At 39.6% G+C, this 16,922-nt stretch overlaps 2 protein-coding genes across 2 annotated transcripts in view; one reads left to right on the top strand and one right to left on the bottom strand.

Moving 5' to 3' along the window:
• Positions 1-7,811: 7,811 nt before the first annotated feature.
• The window catches only part of LOC131425397 (RING finger protein 17), a 546,443-nt gene continuing 537,332 nt past the window's right edge, over positions 7,812-16,922 (top strand). Inside the window, exons 1-2 of the mRNA XM_058587266.1 lie at positions 7,812-8,195; positions 8,256-8,911. Coding sequence (XP_058443249.1) covers positions 8,090-8,195; positions 8,256-8,911 — 762 coding nt within the window. The 5' untranslated portion in view covers positions 7,812-8,089. The remainder of the gene's footprint in view (positions 8,196-8,255; positions 8,912-16,922) is intronic.
• The window catches only part of LOC131425398 (uncharacterized), a 210,621-nt gene continuing 202,801 nt past the window's right edge, over positions 9,103-16,922 (bottom strand). The window contains exons 4-7 of the mRNA XM_058587272.1: positions 15,789-16,316; positions 14,130-15,731; positions 10,533-10,675; positions 9,103-10,472 (exon numbers count right to left, since the gene is read on the bottom strand). Coding sequence (XP_058443255.1) covers positions 9,887-10,472; positions 10,533-10,675; positions 14,130-15,731; positions 15,789-16,316 — 2,859 coding nt within the window. The 3' untranslated portion in view covers positions 9,103-9,886. The remainder of the gene's footprint in view (positions 10,473-10,532; positions 10,676-14,129; positions 15,732-15,788; positions 16,317-16,922) is intronic.

The following is a 16,922-nucleotide window of genomic DNA, read 5'->3' on the forward strand; positions in this document are numbered from 1 at the left end:
GTTACTTAAAATTTTAAAAATATTTAAATAATCAAAATTGTAGAGTTGTACCTAAATCACTGTATCCTAATTGTGGCCGTGAGCCGGGGGTACTGAAGAAATCAAATTCGTGTTATGTATTAAAAAAATAAAACAAAAAAGACTAATAAACTGCACTGTGCAAGTCACCTACAACAATCAGCGACTACTATTAATGTCATTAGAATGCTGTTCTCTATTGTATGTCCTGCGAAAACCTGAACGATAGGCCTTCTATATCCAAGAACAATCAATCTACTTCTTAATCTGTCAACCCCAAATTTGCTGAGACAGAATAAAACATTAACGGTTCATTCATGTTACGTCTGCTTCCGCTAATTCCTGAAAAAAATATCAGAAAACGCCCTCTACCGTGTTCCCATCAACAACAGCCACGCCGAAGTAATGGACGAGGCTGTGAATAATGAACCATTACCTCTCCCCTTAACTCTTTATATAGCAACGAGAGCTGCCAACTATTCGACACTATAGAACCAAACACAAAAACAAACCTCTGTATGAAAACTGAATTGTCGATATTTTAAGAGATCATATCTGTTTTACTGTATCAAGTACAAAAGTCGGTATAAATACTTACAAATCGGTATAGTGGGCAGTGTTGAAACCAAGATCCAGTTAGCAAAAAAAATTTTGTTTTTAAAGTGCTATTCACACTAGGCCGTGACATATACGGAACAGGAATGGACCGGATCCCGTCCGGGTTACGCTTCAAATTTGTTTAATGCAGCTCCATGTGAATATTCTCACTAGACCGTGTCGTACACGTGTCTGTATCGACACACGTCCGAAGCACGGTCAAAGCATGCGTTGACTCAAAGTTCTTATTGGCAGGGACTGGAATTGTCACATGCTTCCATCCAAAGCTCCAAGACACAGCGAGAAAATCCACAAAAATCGTTAGCAATCTTCTTCCACATATCTTCTGTCGGTTTCGACATTGCATCGTCGATTTTTTTTTCGGTAATTACACGACATATCTCGTGAACAATCTGGTAGAGAGCCTCAAGTCTGTAACTAAATGCTATGGTTTTTTGCGTGTATCCTGTTGCTAAATAACTGAAATCATGAGACGAACACTAACTATAAGCCATCTCAATGATCGTTATACAATTTTTCTTGGAGTTTTCTGGACATTTACAAAGAAATTTTGTTAACAAATCAATAAAAATACCTTAAACAAACTGCCAGCCTCTCTCGGGAGTCACTGCTAATCGGAATGTAGTATCATGCTTTTTAAGACACGGATGATTTACTCAACAACGAGTTGAAACAGGCTTCTGACATTCGGAAATATTCCTTCGCCAAAGCTCGTGCATCCAGATATTCTTTCTTTTGTTTTTGTTTTTAAACTGCTGACTTCGCCATTTAGAGCAATTGCCATTATGGCCAATTCTTCGTTGGAAAAATGTGCCATTTTCGTGAGGAACAGAAGCACATCAAATGCAACGGTTGTGTATGTTACTAATAGCAACGGTAGCGATACGGAAAGTACACGGTATGATGAGAATTTATTACAAATAAATCCCGGCACGTTGCGGTCCCGTTCCGGATACGTCACGGCCTAGTGTGGATAGCGCTTAATCGTAACTACCCAAAACCAAAGACATCATATTAACAAGATATACAGCTCTCACATTTCCCGAACAAATCATTGGTAACATCCTTTTTTGCGAGCATGTCGCCCTCAGGTGAGTCCGCATTGGATCTCATACATAGAAATAGGGGAGAGAAATGTCAAATTCGTGCGCGCCAAAATAGCAGGGCTACGCTCCCATACAATTGACATGATATGTTGAATGTGATGTCGTGCGATGGCGTTGCTGAACTGAAGATTGATTTCGCTCCAAGCTGACAGGGTCTGCCAAAACGTATAACGTGAAGCTTTATTTGTGAAACAAACGAGATAAAATTCCGAGTTAATATTTCCTAAACTATGTTCGACAGCTGTATTTTTCAATCCGAAATTCGCATCCATAAGAACAATAGTTTTATAGAACAAGAAGTTTCTATGTATATTTAACGCTCCTTTGATTTTTTGGCATTAGTTGCAATCAGAGCTAATAAAAGTCATTTTCATTGACACAAAATTGACGAAAATGATGAGAAATTAATGTCACTATCAGCTTCGCTTGAAAACTATGAGAACGAAATCCATATCCAGTCAATGACATAAGCGGAATAGTAGTTTCAAAATTGTGTTCTTTCTTTCATTTGCCCTTCCAGCCATTTGCGGTTTTCAGTGAAAACCCTAGTATGCAGTGTCGGTATTCAACTGAAGCTTTGAGAATCGAAAATGACAGAAAAAGATTTCACAATGACTTTTACCTGTTGATGCTTGAATTTGTAGTAGTTTTGGTTTCCAAAAAGGTTCTGAGATGAAATTACTTCGATTTGTCTATTTTAGTCACTATTCATAGCCAAGCGTCACAGATTTTCAATACATCAATGAAATAATGAGAATTAAAGTTTTGCTTATGCTCCCTGCAGACGTTAGCTTGGGTTCGTATTGTCATAGAGGAAAGAATGACTTTGGCAATTATACTCTCTCATTTTTTCAATGAGACACGAAAATGCTTCGTCTCTCTTCGTTCGTTCTGGTGTCAATCATTTACGAATGAGACAGTAAAATATTGAAAATGAGATTGTTGGAATGGTTTCTTTCATTGAGAATGCGAGACAATTTTAAGCTCTGGTTGCAATGAACCTACTACCCGCTCACAACTACAAATGCACATTCGCCATTTTGAAATTAGTTTATTTCCATCACGAAACACATACCATCAAGCAGTTTCAGATACATTTCAAACGATAAGCTTCCGTCAACGTTAACGGAATTTCTATAGAGCTATACTTTTGTGGCAAATCATTGAAGAGAAAACTGCCTAGAATTCAAAACCACTGGGGTACTTCGTGATGAAAACAAACATATGAAGACGAACACGAGTAAAGGTCCTAAGCACAAATGAGAGTTTCTCTTTGTTTACTTTCTCTTTCGATTATTACGGTTCTGTCGGTAATCCCTCTCCCAAACTCTTTGCATAGAATAACGACTGAACCCATCGATTTTCGATCTGTAGTTAAGAAATTGTTGGAAAATACAGGAATATGCCGTAATAATTGAAAGAGTAAGTAAACAAAGAGAATCTGTCATTTGCACTTGGGACCTTTTCCAATGTTCATCGAGATATGTTATTCGACTAAAGTACGATTCACACGTTATGTCAGGTGATCGTTAAAATGGTTAAAATGTTAAAATGGCAATAGAAGGGAACTATTTGTAACATTTATTAACAGGCTGCATCAACCTTTAGAAACGTTTTTACGTTCGGAAAGTGTATACGTTTCAATAACTGCTTGAGTGTAGGTATTTAGCAATGAAAACAACCACATTTCAAAATGGCGACTTAGCATTTGTGGTTATAAATAAAATGTCAGAAAGCCTGATTATAACAAGAACTCTGATGTAAACAACAGTTTTATTCGAAACATTATCGTAAATTTCATACACGATCCGATGTTCGAATTTACGGAGGATTTCTTCAGAAAAGCAATGTGAGTTCGATCATCGGACGGATAGTGCACGAAAGCTTATGATTGCATTTCGATCAAGACCCACATCGGACCGATTGAACACCATATCGGACCGATCGTTGCGCTGCAATCGGGTCACCAATTGCAATTCTGCATTCTATACCCGTTCCCATCGTCGTGCCTCCTGCTTTGGTATCTAGTCACTCTTCTGCACTAGCGATACACAATTTCGTAAATCTTGTTCGAAACGCAACTCTCTTTGTTTACTTTCTTTTTCAATGATTACGGAATTCCTATATTTTTCAAGTATTTCTTCAGTGCTGATTAAAAGATGATGTAGTATATTATGTTAAATTATCATCTCGTTATCTACATCGAAAAATACAGGAATATTCCGTAATAATTGAAATAGAAAGAATCTGTCATTTGCATCTAGGACCAGGGTTTCGAACGGAGCTGATGAGTGACACAAAACATCTAACAGTCAAACCACATAAATGGCAGCAGTCGCAGATTGTACTTCGCCGTGACTGTAGCGCATGAAAACTGGCATGGGTCTCATGACTTTCTCTCTAGTGGACTCTAATCGGTAGCTATTCTACTCTCTTCAATCTGAGAATGGTTAGCTCCAATAGTTTCTCCTTCCAAACTTTCGAGAGACAGTCGCCAACAAAGCTCAACGTTGAAATTGATTGATTTTTATCTCAATATTTAAGACATAAATATCATGAAAACCTATTTATGCATGAGAATTACTTAACACTGCTCAAAACTTACATTGAACCGGTGTTGAAAACACTGTCATTCACACTCAAGTTATCGCCACAGATTAATCACAGATATGACAGTCTAGTTATGATAATGTCATGACATTTTCAGCTCGTGACATTCTCCAATTTTCGCTCCCTTGTTAACGACCTATTCTCGAAATTTTCGATCAAAACAATCACTTAGATATAGTGTCATATGATTTATCCACGACCCGCCAAACATTTTTCTTATAGGGTGTACTATAGAGATGGTCGGGTATCGGGTATTTTACCCGAAACCCGACCCGTACCCGTACCCGACGGGTTTTTGGTCGGGTACGGGTAAAAATTTTTATTTTCAATCGGGTACGGGTCGGGTACGGGTAAAAAAAATTTACTGCTTACTCGGGTACGGGTCGGGTCGGGTAAAAAAATGTACTACTCACTCGGGTACGGGTCGGGTACGGGTAAATTTTTTTTCCTGATCGATTACCCGACCATTTGTACTTCACATAAATATGTTTACACATTGACGAGAATTTTTTATTGCAAAACAGTTGTTCCGAAAAATAAACAATTTGATTCAAGGGGTTTTGACATTCGCGCCTAGAACCAGACCTAAAAACTGACATCTTTTTCAAGAGAAAAACATTTCTTTTCTTCATTTAAAAAAAAAACGATCAATCATAGTTACGCGAAAAGTTATGTGACTATTTTCCACCCTACTTTTTTATAGCATATTTAATAAGACACACTGCCTTAGCTCTAAGATGTTGCGGTCAGACCATACTTTTCACGTAGGTTTTAATGAACTGCCATTTTAAAGCTGTTTAATGCACAATCCAGTAAAAATTACTTGATTAATATATAAAATGTAGTGTAGTACTCATATCACATTCAGATACCAGAAAACTGCTATTTTAAATATTGGTTGGAGATTTTCAAAATTTACATATAAATCATTAGGATTCTAACCATAAAAACATGAACATTTATTTCAGAAAATCTGCATAGAAGCTCTTCTTATTCTTCACTTCTGGGTGGTGTCACCTCACTTGAAATGACACCGATTGATGGCACAGCAAGTTGAGCTATATTGCCAGTTCGATGTCAACATTTCATAAGGGCACATAAACCAATGATCTCCTTAATTTTCACGTGTACCTACAAAGTATTCGTGTAGAATGAAAGATAATATCTCCATGTTTCCAACATTACCAAATATGTAACGAACGTTTTTGTATAATAACGCAGATATAGTCGAAAGAGAAAGTAAACAAAGAAAATCTGTCAATTGTTTTTAGGCCCTTTTGAAATGTTGACGTCGAGTTAATTTACGTTTCTTTTCACTGAAAATCTCGATGCGTGACAGTCGCAAAAGTACGGGTGAAAATCTTTTCACGCGAAATGCTCAAATTTTCACCGTGTTCACTCGTTGAGGGTTCCAAGGGAGGTGGAACAGAAGTTCAATGGCTGTAAAAACCACCAGCTCCCGTTAACATCGTTGGTGTGGGTTTGTGAGGCTTACAAAACGGGCATATTTGACAGATTAATTTAAATCAAAATCATAATTCATTTTGCTTTGTAGTAAAAAAAATGTAACCAAAAAAAAATTTCTCACAAATGTTCAAACTACTTACACTTGAAGGACTCACAGTTCAACATTTTCAAAATTGAATTTTTCACACCGGGAATACACGTGAATTATTTGATGTTTGGTCAATTCACGTAAACGAACCGATGACACTCTATTAATTTTAGGGGATGTTCGTGATTTTTCAAGTGATTCTAATGTGAATTTTTATTTGTGTGTCAAGATAATGAGCACGCTTACTTGTGGTTCTAAAGAATTGGATCAAAAGTCGCACTGTTTCGTAAAAACCATACCTACCCAAAATTGAATACAACGGGTATTACGACATTTTGGATAAATATGCTTCTCGAAAAATTTGAGTAGATATTACTCCCTTTTGTTGACATTTGTAAATGAGTATAAAGTACCAAAGACATAGGAAATCTATTCATGCTTCACAGTGTATTTATATGTTTAAATGTAAACAAGCATTTTAATGTATTTTACTTACAAACTAGAGCCTGATACGCTCTATCTAGCTCGCTATATAAAACACTTTATTTTTTCCATCCTGAATTTTGGTAAACTTTTTACTACTCATTCGGGTCGGGTACGGGTACAGGTAATTTTTAATCGGGTACGGGTCGGGTACGGGTAAAATTTTTTATTTTTTATCGGGTACGGGTCGGGTACGGGTAATTTTTTTTTATTATTGATCGGGTACGGGTCGGGTACGGGTAATTTTTTAAATTTTTAATCGGGTACGGGTCGGGTACGGGTAATTTTTTTTGCTGATCACTCGGGTACGGGTCGGGTTCGGGTATAAGAATTTCTATACCCGACCATCTCTAGTGTACTAGGTATCAAAACATGATACCAGTGCTTCCAGAGTTTTTAAATTGGATAAATATTGAACAGTACATCATCGCATACCGGGTTGGCGGCTCAATGCATAGAGCACTGGTCTTACAAACCAGTTGTCGTATGTTCGAGCCCCGACCTGGAAGGATTCGCAGTGTCAGTAGGATCATAGCACCAGCCGTACAATGGCTCTGTACACTTTGAATTGGCTGCGAAGTCTGTTGAAACAGAAGGTCAAATTCCACTACAGGAATGTAATATCAAGACTTTTTATAGTATATCATCCAGACACTATTGAATTAATAAGAATTTTGTATGAGCTTTTGCTTCCTTCATAAGGCAATACTTGTGTCAACACAAATAATACATATTGTAATAGAAACTTCTTAAAACTGATACAAAATCGTAGAGAACTATGTATAGGGTTCATTAGTTCGTTTTTGGATCTCTTACAGGCGTCAATGGCTTTGTTAAGCACTCAAAACATGTCGTTTTCTCGGGTTACTACACCGATTTTCACATTGATATTAATTTTGTCTCTTTTAGAGGTCGCTATAGGAAAACCTTCTATCAACTAAAGCGGCCCTCATACGAGATAATATGTTTTTCAACGCAAAAAGTATTGAAAAAATGTTTGATCGTGTACGGGAAACTTCATCGGAATGACGAAAATATTGTCAAAATATCAAAACTGCTTATCAATTCAACAATACTTTCTCTCCAGAGAGGAGTTTGTTTAATATGTGCAATAAACTCTCCTCTAAATGTTTCAATATACAGTTGCAATATTATAGGATTTTTTCTCTTTTTTAACGAAGAATAAGGCGTCAAACTAAAAATCAATCAAGTAAATCGCGAAAGAAAAATTTAACAAAGAGAAACTGTCATTTGCAGTTAGGCATTTACTCCGCGATACTCCCACATCGTTTCTTAAAATTCAACGAAATTGAATAAGAAATATTTATATATAGAACGGCAACCCTGCGAAAAAGCGAATGTTTACAGAATGGTCGGTGCTGTCTGACATACGTCCTCTCTTTCCCTCTATTGCACAACGATCCGCAACATTCCGCTTGTTCCTTCTAGTTTGCCGGTAACCTTCGTGTTGTTTGAAACGTTTTTGTTTTTGCTGTTGGTTCAAACAAAGTATTTCGTGATTTCGAATATTCGTTTGTTTCGGGGACTAATCGGACGCCGGAATTTTCACGTTCCGAAGAAATTTTAACCTTATTGTTTGGGAATAATCGTACTGTGAAGTGAACTATCGATAGTTGTGAATTACAAACGGCGTGTTTTCGCGAGTGAAGAACGTAAACAAACCGAATAGGAAGGCGCAATGTCTTTCGAAAACGTGCAAAACCTACTCCGATCGGATCAAAGCTTGACCTGGCGAACGCCGCCGAAATGTCCTAAATGTCATCAGCTCTACACTTCCTGTTACGGTAAGACAGCGTTTCCTGAACATTGTGTACTGTTTTACTAACAATTTGCTATTGTTTCAGTTAAACAAGGCGTTTCTCGGCGTGCATTCATCCTGAAATGTGATCATTTAATGTGTGAACGATGCATTATGGATCAATGCCACGGTCCCAATCGTTCCGTGGTATGCCGCATTTGCAATATCAAAACAATTCTGGATCCAAAACGTCGGATGATGGATCAACTGCAGCACAGTTATCAAATGCTGGGATTCCTGTACCAGCGACAACATGAGGTCTCACGTCTGTCAGCCACTCTTCCAGATTCTTCCTCTTTCGATAATAACGCTGATCAAGATGACGAACCTGACAAAGAGTGCTTTGAGTGCAATCTATCCCGAACACGCCACTACTGTCAAGAATGCGACACACCGCTCTGTCGCGATTGCTTCGAGAAGATCCATCGTGTCGGAAAGGTACTTTCGAAGCACAAGTTTTGTTCGCTTACAGCCAAAAAGTGGATCCAGGAGGACACAAGCATCTGTGACGAACACAAACTAACGACGGTGCTGCTTTGCACCACCTGTGAGAAGCTGATTTGCACCGCTTGCCGAAAGGGCACCCATGCGGTGCACTTCTGCATCGAAGTGGTTGACATTAACAAGGAGGCTCAGCCACGGTTGAAGAAGTTATTGCTAGATCTACAGCAGGCGTACGCAATCAACGAGCAAGGAAAACAGGTGAGTTTTAATGAAATTGTGCCTGAAGATGCGTCCGCCACGGTGGTAGCATACATTCGGGCTGTAAAAAACTGCTCGAAATTTTGCAGAATTAAGTATCGAGTTGAGTGTGGTATTGGAAAATAGTTATGGATAGCCATAAACTTCGATTTTCCGGATCATTTCTGTTACTATAATGAATAGGAAAAAAATAGTTTTTGAATAATTCGTATTTATTATCCTTAAAAATGTACATTTTAGGTTATTTATTATATATCCAGTACATCATAACCGATATTAATATGGCTCGAGCACTGGTTGTTCTGCATACTACCTTGCCATACACTTGATTTCATAATTTGAAACCTCAGTCCCTTCCTGCTGTTTGTTGACTATATTATTTGCATAGAGCTTCAACAAAGTTCAGTTTATTTCGTTCAAACGTGAAATCTGTTATTCTAATCGCTTACACGCTGCCACGCATTCATTCAAAATTTATGTGCTAATCGTATAGAAATAAAGGTAACTGATTATCTCGGAGATTCTTTCTGTTGTCGTTCGATCGATTGATCTGCGTACTGCTGAACGCAACAGGTGGTAACGAATCTCTCTGCCATAATTTAAGAACGATTTGATACAGAGTAGAACAAATTGGTAAGCTTATGTAGAACGTTTGTGAGAAAAAACAAATGACTGCGAACGAAACGAAATTATTTCACTACCTAGGCTTCACACGGCTTCAACGCGCAAACTCCTATCATGGTGGTACATCAACTGTACTGTTATAATCTCAAAATCTTATTTTTTCTCATATAATTATGGTTGCTCTTCCCTAAAAACCTAGCTCAAAATCTCTGGATATGTGCAAATTCTCGTACTAGGAGAATTTTCCAGAAACCGATACAACCAGTTTAACTTAATTAAATAGCAGAAAAAAATCGAGTCTACTGAAAGCGCTATTCACAGAAAATCGTTGTTGTTCCGAAGGAATGACCACTACTTTCGTCGTTTCTCCACGTAACCGTGAGCTGGTGTTAGATGGCCACTGGTGCCGTCATGTTTCACCTCGATTCGAGCTTCTCGTTGGCTGTGTATGACCCCTGCACCGTAAGGTCGCATCGATTCTGGACTCTGAGGAGCCACATAGTGAGGCATGCCATCTATCACTACAGAACTCAATGCAGTGACGGAAGCTTTCTCGCTATCAATCGCGTCGTCTTCTGCTCCTGTCGAGCTGCTCGGAGCACTCGGCGCTGTCACCACTATGGGCAAACTGCCTCCGCCGGATTCCTCAGACAAATCATCTCCGGCTTTACCTGTTCGTTCGAAGTCCGCGTTTATGTCCTCCAGCGTTACGGGAGTTGAAACAGAAGCTGAACCGGCAGTGGTTTCAATGGAGTTTTCCGTGACGTACTGAATCGGATGCGGCTGATTTTGGTTGTAGCGATCGTCATTGTCCTCCAGTTTGTTGCCGTTCAGTTCGTCATTTTCATTTTCCAGTGACGGTTGGACTACCGGTTTTCCTTTGGCTCGCTGTTTCTTCATTTTGTCTTCCATTTCTTGAAACTTGATGGCAAGGTACCTACGGAAATAAAACTGTTTAGCGTACGATCTAGCGACGGATGTTACCTTTCAATGTTACTTATCGACTAGCGGTCCACTGTAATCCTCCGGGAACTTCGGAGTGAATGGCAGAATGTATTTGTACAGTCTCTCGTTTAGCACGTACAGCTGCGCGGTTGTCGAACACTTGACGTTAAACCACCAATCACAAGTCAGTGCAACCTGGAGATAAATGGGAAACGTTAGTTTATCAGAAGCTTTCGAAATTCACTCAAATCAAGCAAAAACTTAAATTACGGAAATTTAGTAGCAAAATATAGCGCGATATGCTCTAAACACACCGTTGGTACCGAGTTGTTTATAGAACGAGACAGATGGCGTTAAAAAGCGAGCTTCGTTCGACTACCAAAGCTGTCGTAGCACCAATGTTCTGGCATCAAGTGACAAAATGCGTGATTTGACAACAACCGATTTTCGCAAACTGAGGTACAAATAAAAGGTCTTGAAATTCTTTAAAAAGTCCCCGTTGAAGTTGATCCAAATCCGACTTCCGGTTCTAATATTGCAACGCGATAAGTGGAAAATTTTCAATTTCATGAGTATTTTTTCACATGTGATGGCAAAACGAGGTGCAATTTTTTTTATGAAACTTGCTGATAAATCCATCTAGTTGGCAGATCTTGTTAGTTGGTGAATATATAAACCTACTAGTCCCCGGTTTCCGGTTCCGAAATCATGGATATTAGTGGAGAGAAAAATTCACAAAACGGAATTCCCGTCGATTTCTCAGCAACGGTTAAACCGATTTTTACAAATCTTGATTCAAATTAAAGCTCTCATTGTCTTGAAAGATAGTGTGCAATTTCATCTAGATCCGACTTCTGATTCCGAAATTATAAGGCGATGAGTGTCAAAACTTTCAAACCGTCATTCAGAATGACGATGCAAAACCGGTACGTGTTGTTACGGAAGAAGAAAAAACACTGTCTTGCGAATGAAACACGCATCGTGCTTAAATTGATAATAATAACAAAAATAAAAATCCAATCACAATACATGTTTCATTATACTGCTTGAAAAGTATTACTAACAGGAACACAGGTTTTCGTTTGGTTTCGTTTTCGTTTAATTGACTCAATTAAATGTTTTTCACTGAACTTATTATGTTGGTTAATAAAATTTACAACACAGATAAATACGAAATTTTCAAAGCAGATTATAACTATTTGAACTTACAAAACCCGGCTATTTGATGTCCGCAAAAAATTTTACGACTCTGACGGTCTCCGAGTGGCTGCTCTGGAAATAGATTGTCAAAAAGTCCGTCGGAACTTGCATAGATTTCTAATGAAATGTTAATGAGAAAGACATCAATACACCACTAGATGAATAAAAACACGTTTTTGACTCTATATAGAAAAGTAGAAGAATTGCTGGAAAAACCGACTATCGTACGGAGCCTCGGAGACTCATAGTGTTAAATATAAATCGACTCAGCTCGACAAGATCGGAAAAATTTTGTGTGTGTACGTATGTGCACTTTGTAACGAATTTTTTAACACACAATTTTTTCAGAGATGACTTAGTAATGGGCCATTGATCAAGTTCGAAGATCAAACGACTGCGACTTCGGGTTCCGGAGATATGATGGTATAAGTGACCTCACCGACAAAACGCATTGTTTTTCTACCGCGCAAACTTCTCGGAGATGGCTAAACCGATTTTAACTAACCTTGTTCCATTTTAATGCTATCATTAGGCCATTAATCAAGTTCGACGATGGGGACGGCTCTATCGTGATGGGTAAGTCGATGCCTTTCACGCAGCCCGCCTGGGTTCGATTCCCAATCCCGCACATAGGGTCAGAAAGTTTTCCTGGCCCGAAGAGGTGAATGACCGACCACCTTAAGGTTAAAACCTCTATAATCGAAACAAACAAACAAACAACAAGTTCGAAGATCCAAATGGCTGTGACATTTGGTTCCGGAGATATGATTATAAGTGACCTAACCGACATAACACATTGTTTTTACCGCTCTTATATATAAAAGGGTGCCAATATTACCTCTAATTTCATGAAACGCAAGTGTTCAAAAGTTTAAGCACCTCTAAAAAAGTCCGCATGCAAAATTTGAGCTAAATCGGATATGGGTAAGAGGTGCTGCCGACGGTTAAGGTTTCAAAATTTTCGATTTTGAAAAATCACCATGGGGGGAGTACATGAAATTTTCGAAATTGAACTTTTTTCTATGCCAAAAGTCTTAAAATTGCATGAAACGTCGAGATTTAATGTTATCGAAAAACAACTTTTTTTAAAATATCGAATTTTGAGAAACCCAGAAAGTCGAATTAAAAAAAAAATTCGATATAACACTAAATCTCGACGTTTCATGCAGTTCTAAGATTTTTGGCATCAAAAAAATTATAATACTACCAAATTTCATCCGGATACGACTTCCGGTTCCGGAGTTACAAACCGATAGGTATAAAAATTCCGTTTCCAGCGGCGTGTTTTTATACATGACACGGAAAATTATGAACATGAACTTAGCTAGGCACCTCTCGTCGATGATAACGCAAATAGGTTAATAACTTGTTGCTAATTAGTGCCGGAAATTTTGAATTTGTTGCTCAATTTATTTTTTATTTTTTTGAGTACTTCGCTAAGTTCATATGAAGTTAGCGAAGCCCCTCTCCCAAAAATGTTCCAAAACATATCGAATCCCAGTAAATAATTTGTTGCTAATTTGTTGGCCAATTAGTTACGGTAATTTTGAATTACCACAAATTAGCCACAAAGTTTTCACTGGGCTTCGATTTGTTTTTAAGCATTGTTGGGAGAGAGGTTTCGCTAACTTTATATAAACTTAGCGAAGTACTAAAAAAAAAATTGAGCAACAAATTCAAAATTTACGTAACTAATTAGTAACAAACTATTCACTGGGCCTCGATTTGTGGGAATTCAAAATGATCGTAGCTAATTGGCAAAAAATTAGCAACAAATTATTCACTGGGCTTAAATTTATTTTAAAGCAAATTTGGCAAGGGGGCTTCGCTAATTTTATATTAACTTAGCGAAGTACTAAAAAAATTGAACAACAAATTCAAAATTACTATAATTATCATCTTGTGATTCTCTCTTGGTAAATTCCACACAGCAGGCAGCGAGATCATATACGACAATGTTGTATACAATGTAGAGGAATGTCGAGCCGCTCTCTGCCAAATTATCGGCAATCTTCAAACACTGGTTATTTATCAAGGGGAACGTGCAATTTGAGCCAATTTGTTCTGATTCCTGATTCAGTCGATGCTTCAAAGAAAATTATCTCTCCGTTATTGGCCGACGTTTCGAAGGAATCGGTTTTCATCTTCCGGGCAAAACGGTAGAGATAGTTATGCCAGGAAGGAAGCTAAGAAGTTTTAATTCTCGTATTGGAACTGGATATGAGAAATTTACGCGAAAAGAGATGTGTAGTGCATACTCATGTCGTGACACAGCGTTTGATACAACATGATTAGGAAGCATTATAAAATTGAATCATTTTTTTCGCATTGGGAACAGCGTAGACCGTAGACATCAGATCGATCCTATCCTATCAAAAGCCGAAATATCAATCAATAAAGCAGAACAAATTAATATCCGGAAACGTACACAAATCCAAAGAAAACTCACCTGACTGAAAATGGTTCCGTTGGGACACAGGAAGGAAGCCTTGCCGCCGTTCAGATCACAATAGTGCCACACCTGACAGTTGGTCTCCGGATCACCGAAGAAACCCTTGTAGCGTTGTTCCTTGCAGCTGAAGCTCGTTTCAGGAATTTTAGACAAATTCGGATAATCAACGCCAGGTCGTCCGGAATTCGGTCCGGGAGGTGATTTGCCCAGTTCCGGATGCAGCGGCATTACATGGCCAGTAGTTGTAGAATCATCGTAATCGTCATTTTCATCGTTCGGTTTACTCGGTCGGACTTCCGTTCGGTAGTCGTAGTCTTGGTCGGGGTATGTCTGCGAGGGTGGCTTGTGGATTTGCTGTGTGGCTTTTAAATTGTTAAGAATTTTGACCAGCGTTCGAATCGAGTTGTCGATGTTGTCTGGGGTTAACGTTTTTGGCAGGTGATTACTGTCCTGTAGTTTCTTAAGCAAATCGGCCAGTGAGGTCGAACCGGAAGCGCTAGCCGTTTCCAGGATGCTACTCGGGGTGACCGGTCGTGGTTTGTGATGTTGATAGACCGGCCGAGGCTTCAGATCTTGGGACGCTAGCACTAGTCTTGTGGTTTTCGAAGGATCAGAAGCGGGAATGTAGTTGGGCTGGGTCGACGAATAGTAACTCTGTTTGACGTAGGATTTGTAGTCGGAGTAGTGATCGTAGTAGCTTGGACTTGGAGAACGGATCTCCGACGGGTTGGTATTCTCAGTCAGATGTTGTCGCAAGGAGGGAGCTTTCGTGGAACCGCGACTGTGCTTGTGAGTTGGTTTCTGGCGAACGGAGAATTTGGGACGTACGGTTGTCGAATAGGACGACGGTGGAGCAGGGGTACTGCTGGGCTGGGTGTTGTATTTAATCGAACCAGGATGTGGACGAGGTGTTGAGTATTGCACTGGAAGTGGGATCGCGCGTGGAGTTGTGTAATCCAACTTAATCGGTATCGGGGCATGGTCAGGTGATTTCGGAACCGGTTTGTACTCATCCAAATCGTCGTGGTAGGTTGGTATGGGTTTCGGAGACGGCTTATACACTTCCGGTTCGTCGTGGTAGACAGGAATGGGCTTCGGAGAATGTTTGTAGAATTCGGGTCCTTCCAAGTAGCTTGATTTGAGTAAGTTGAGCTGTGATTTCGATGCTGGCTTATAAATTTCCTGCTCGTTGAGATAGATGGGTTTAGCAACAGTTACGGGTTTGGGAACCGGTTTGAAAACGTCGGGATCCTGCAGATAGCTCGGTTTTTCCTTGTAAGTTTCGTAGTGACTAGATCCCGAAGAGGGTCTAAGAGGTTTCTCGTGATAGTACAACTGGTTGGGTTCTGGAGAAGGTTTCACAAGTACGTAGGTAGACTTTGGATGGGTGTAAGTAGTTGGAGGTGGTGGTCTCGGATCTTGTCTTGTGTCTTCTTCTTCTTCGTCTTCGCTGTCATCACCAACCTGTGATTGTTGATGGCCGGCAGATGATGATGATGATGGACTGTTGTGGGTTATGGGCGTGAATTGACCAGGTAATTTATTTGATGGTAGAAACGGATTGATATGGTATTTTTCGTAGACGGCAGTTGGTTGATACTGAAATGGTAGAACAAAGTAGAAGTTAATCTATTCATCATACTTACAATTACTTACTTTCGAAGGGCTTCTGGTATCGTAGTTGGACGAAGCTGGTGTTACGACAATTAGGTTCAAACCAACTCCGGAGGAACTTCCCGAGCCGGGACCTTCGGATAAGGCAGTTGGTTTTGGTTTCGATGGCTGTATTTCAACGGCGTATAGCTTTGAGGGTGGTTGTGAATACTGCGGTAACTGAGCTCTGCTGCCGTACAGACCAGCTGAATTCTGCTCGCGAACTCCGGAGTACGACGGTGGTTGTGAGGACGGTTGCGGTGGAAGTTGCGGACGATGCGAGTATTCATATTTCCCCGGATAATTGTTTATCAGGACAGTCTTGATGGGTCCCGGGGAGTGTGAAGGACTTTGATAGCGCGATGGTTGATGATTCTGTGGTTGATAGGACTGATAGAGAAGTGGTGGATCACCACCAAGCCCTGTTCCGCTTTGTTGTGGTTGACGCTGGTGCTGCTGAAGTGACATGATTGGCAGTTTTGCGCTGGTATAATGATGCGGCTGAGATTGCTCCTGGGGACGGTGAGGTCGCTGCAAGTATGACACATTATTAAACACAGCCAAAATCGATTACAGTTACTAGTGGACAGGTAGTTTTTGTTTGTATTTAATTTAAGAAAAAAAATCAATCAACAACCAACCAACCAGTCGACCCCTTTTTCTAAAACTAAAATCAATTTTCAGACGAAATTACATCCGCCTCCCGTTGGTTTCGCAAAATCGTGTTATCAGCAGCACTTCCTTTGTGTGATTCAAGTATGTTTTTATGCTTCGCCGCGCCGATACCCTACTCGACAGCACTAATCTGAAGCAAATTAAAGACCTCTTGACGTTAATTAGACACCTGAGTGTGAATTACAATCCGCACATACATCCGCCACCCTACGGCGGGTGGAAATCAATGGCACTCTCACTTTTGGATACTGTGGTTGTCGAGTCTGCTTTGTTTGTACCCCGAGCGGTGCTGCTCAAGAGGACAGCTTCAAACTGTAAATTGCAATCAAACTCAAGCACACTTCCACTAGAAATGGGCTCCCCCACGTTTTGAAATCCAACACGATTTAGATGGAGCGAGGACTTAAATGGAGCTAATCGCAATCAGAATGAAACTGTACCGCTTATTTATCCTTCATAATC

Source organism: Malaya genurostris, chromosome 1 (genome assembly GCF_030247185.1).
Source record: "Malaya genurostris strain Urasoe2022 chromosome 1, Malgen_1.1, whole genome shotgun sequence".
Classification (NCBI taxonomy): domain Eukaryota; kingdom Metazoa; phylum Arthropoda; class Insecta; order Diptera; family Culicidae; genus Malaya; species Malaya genurostris.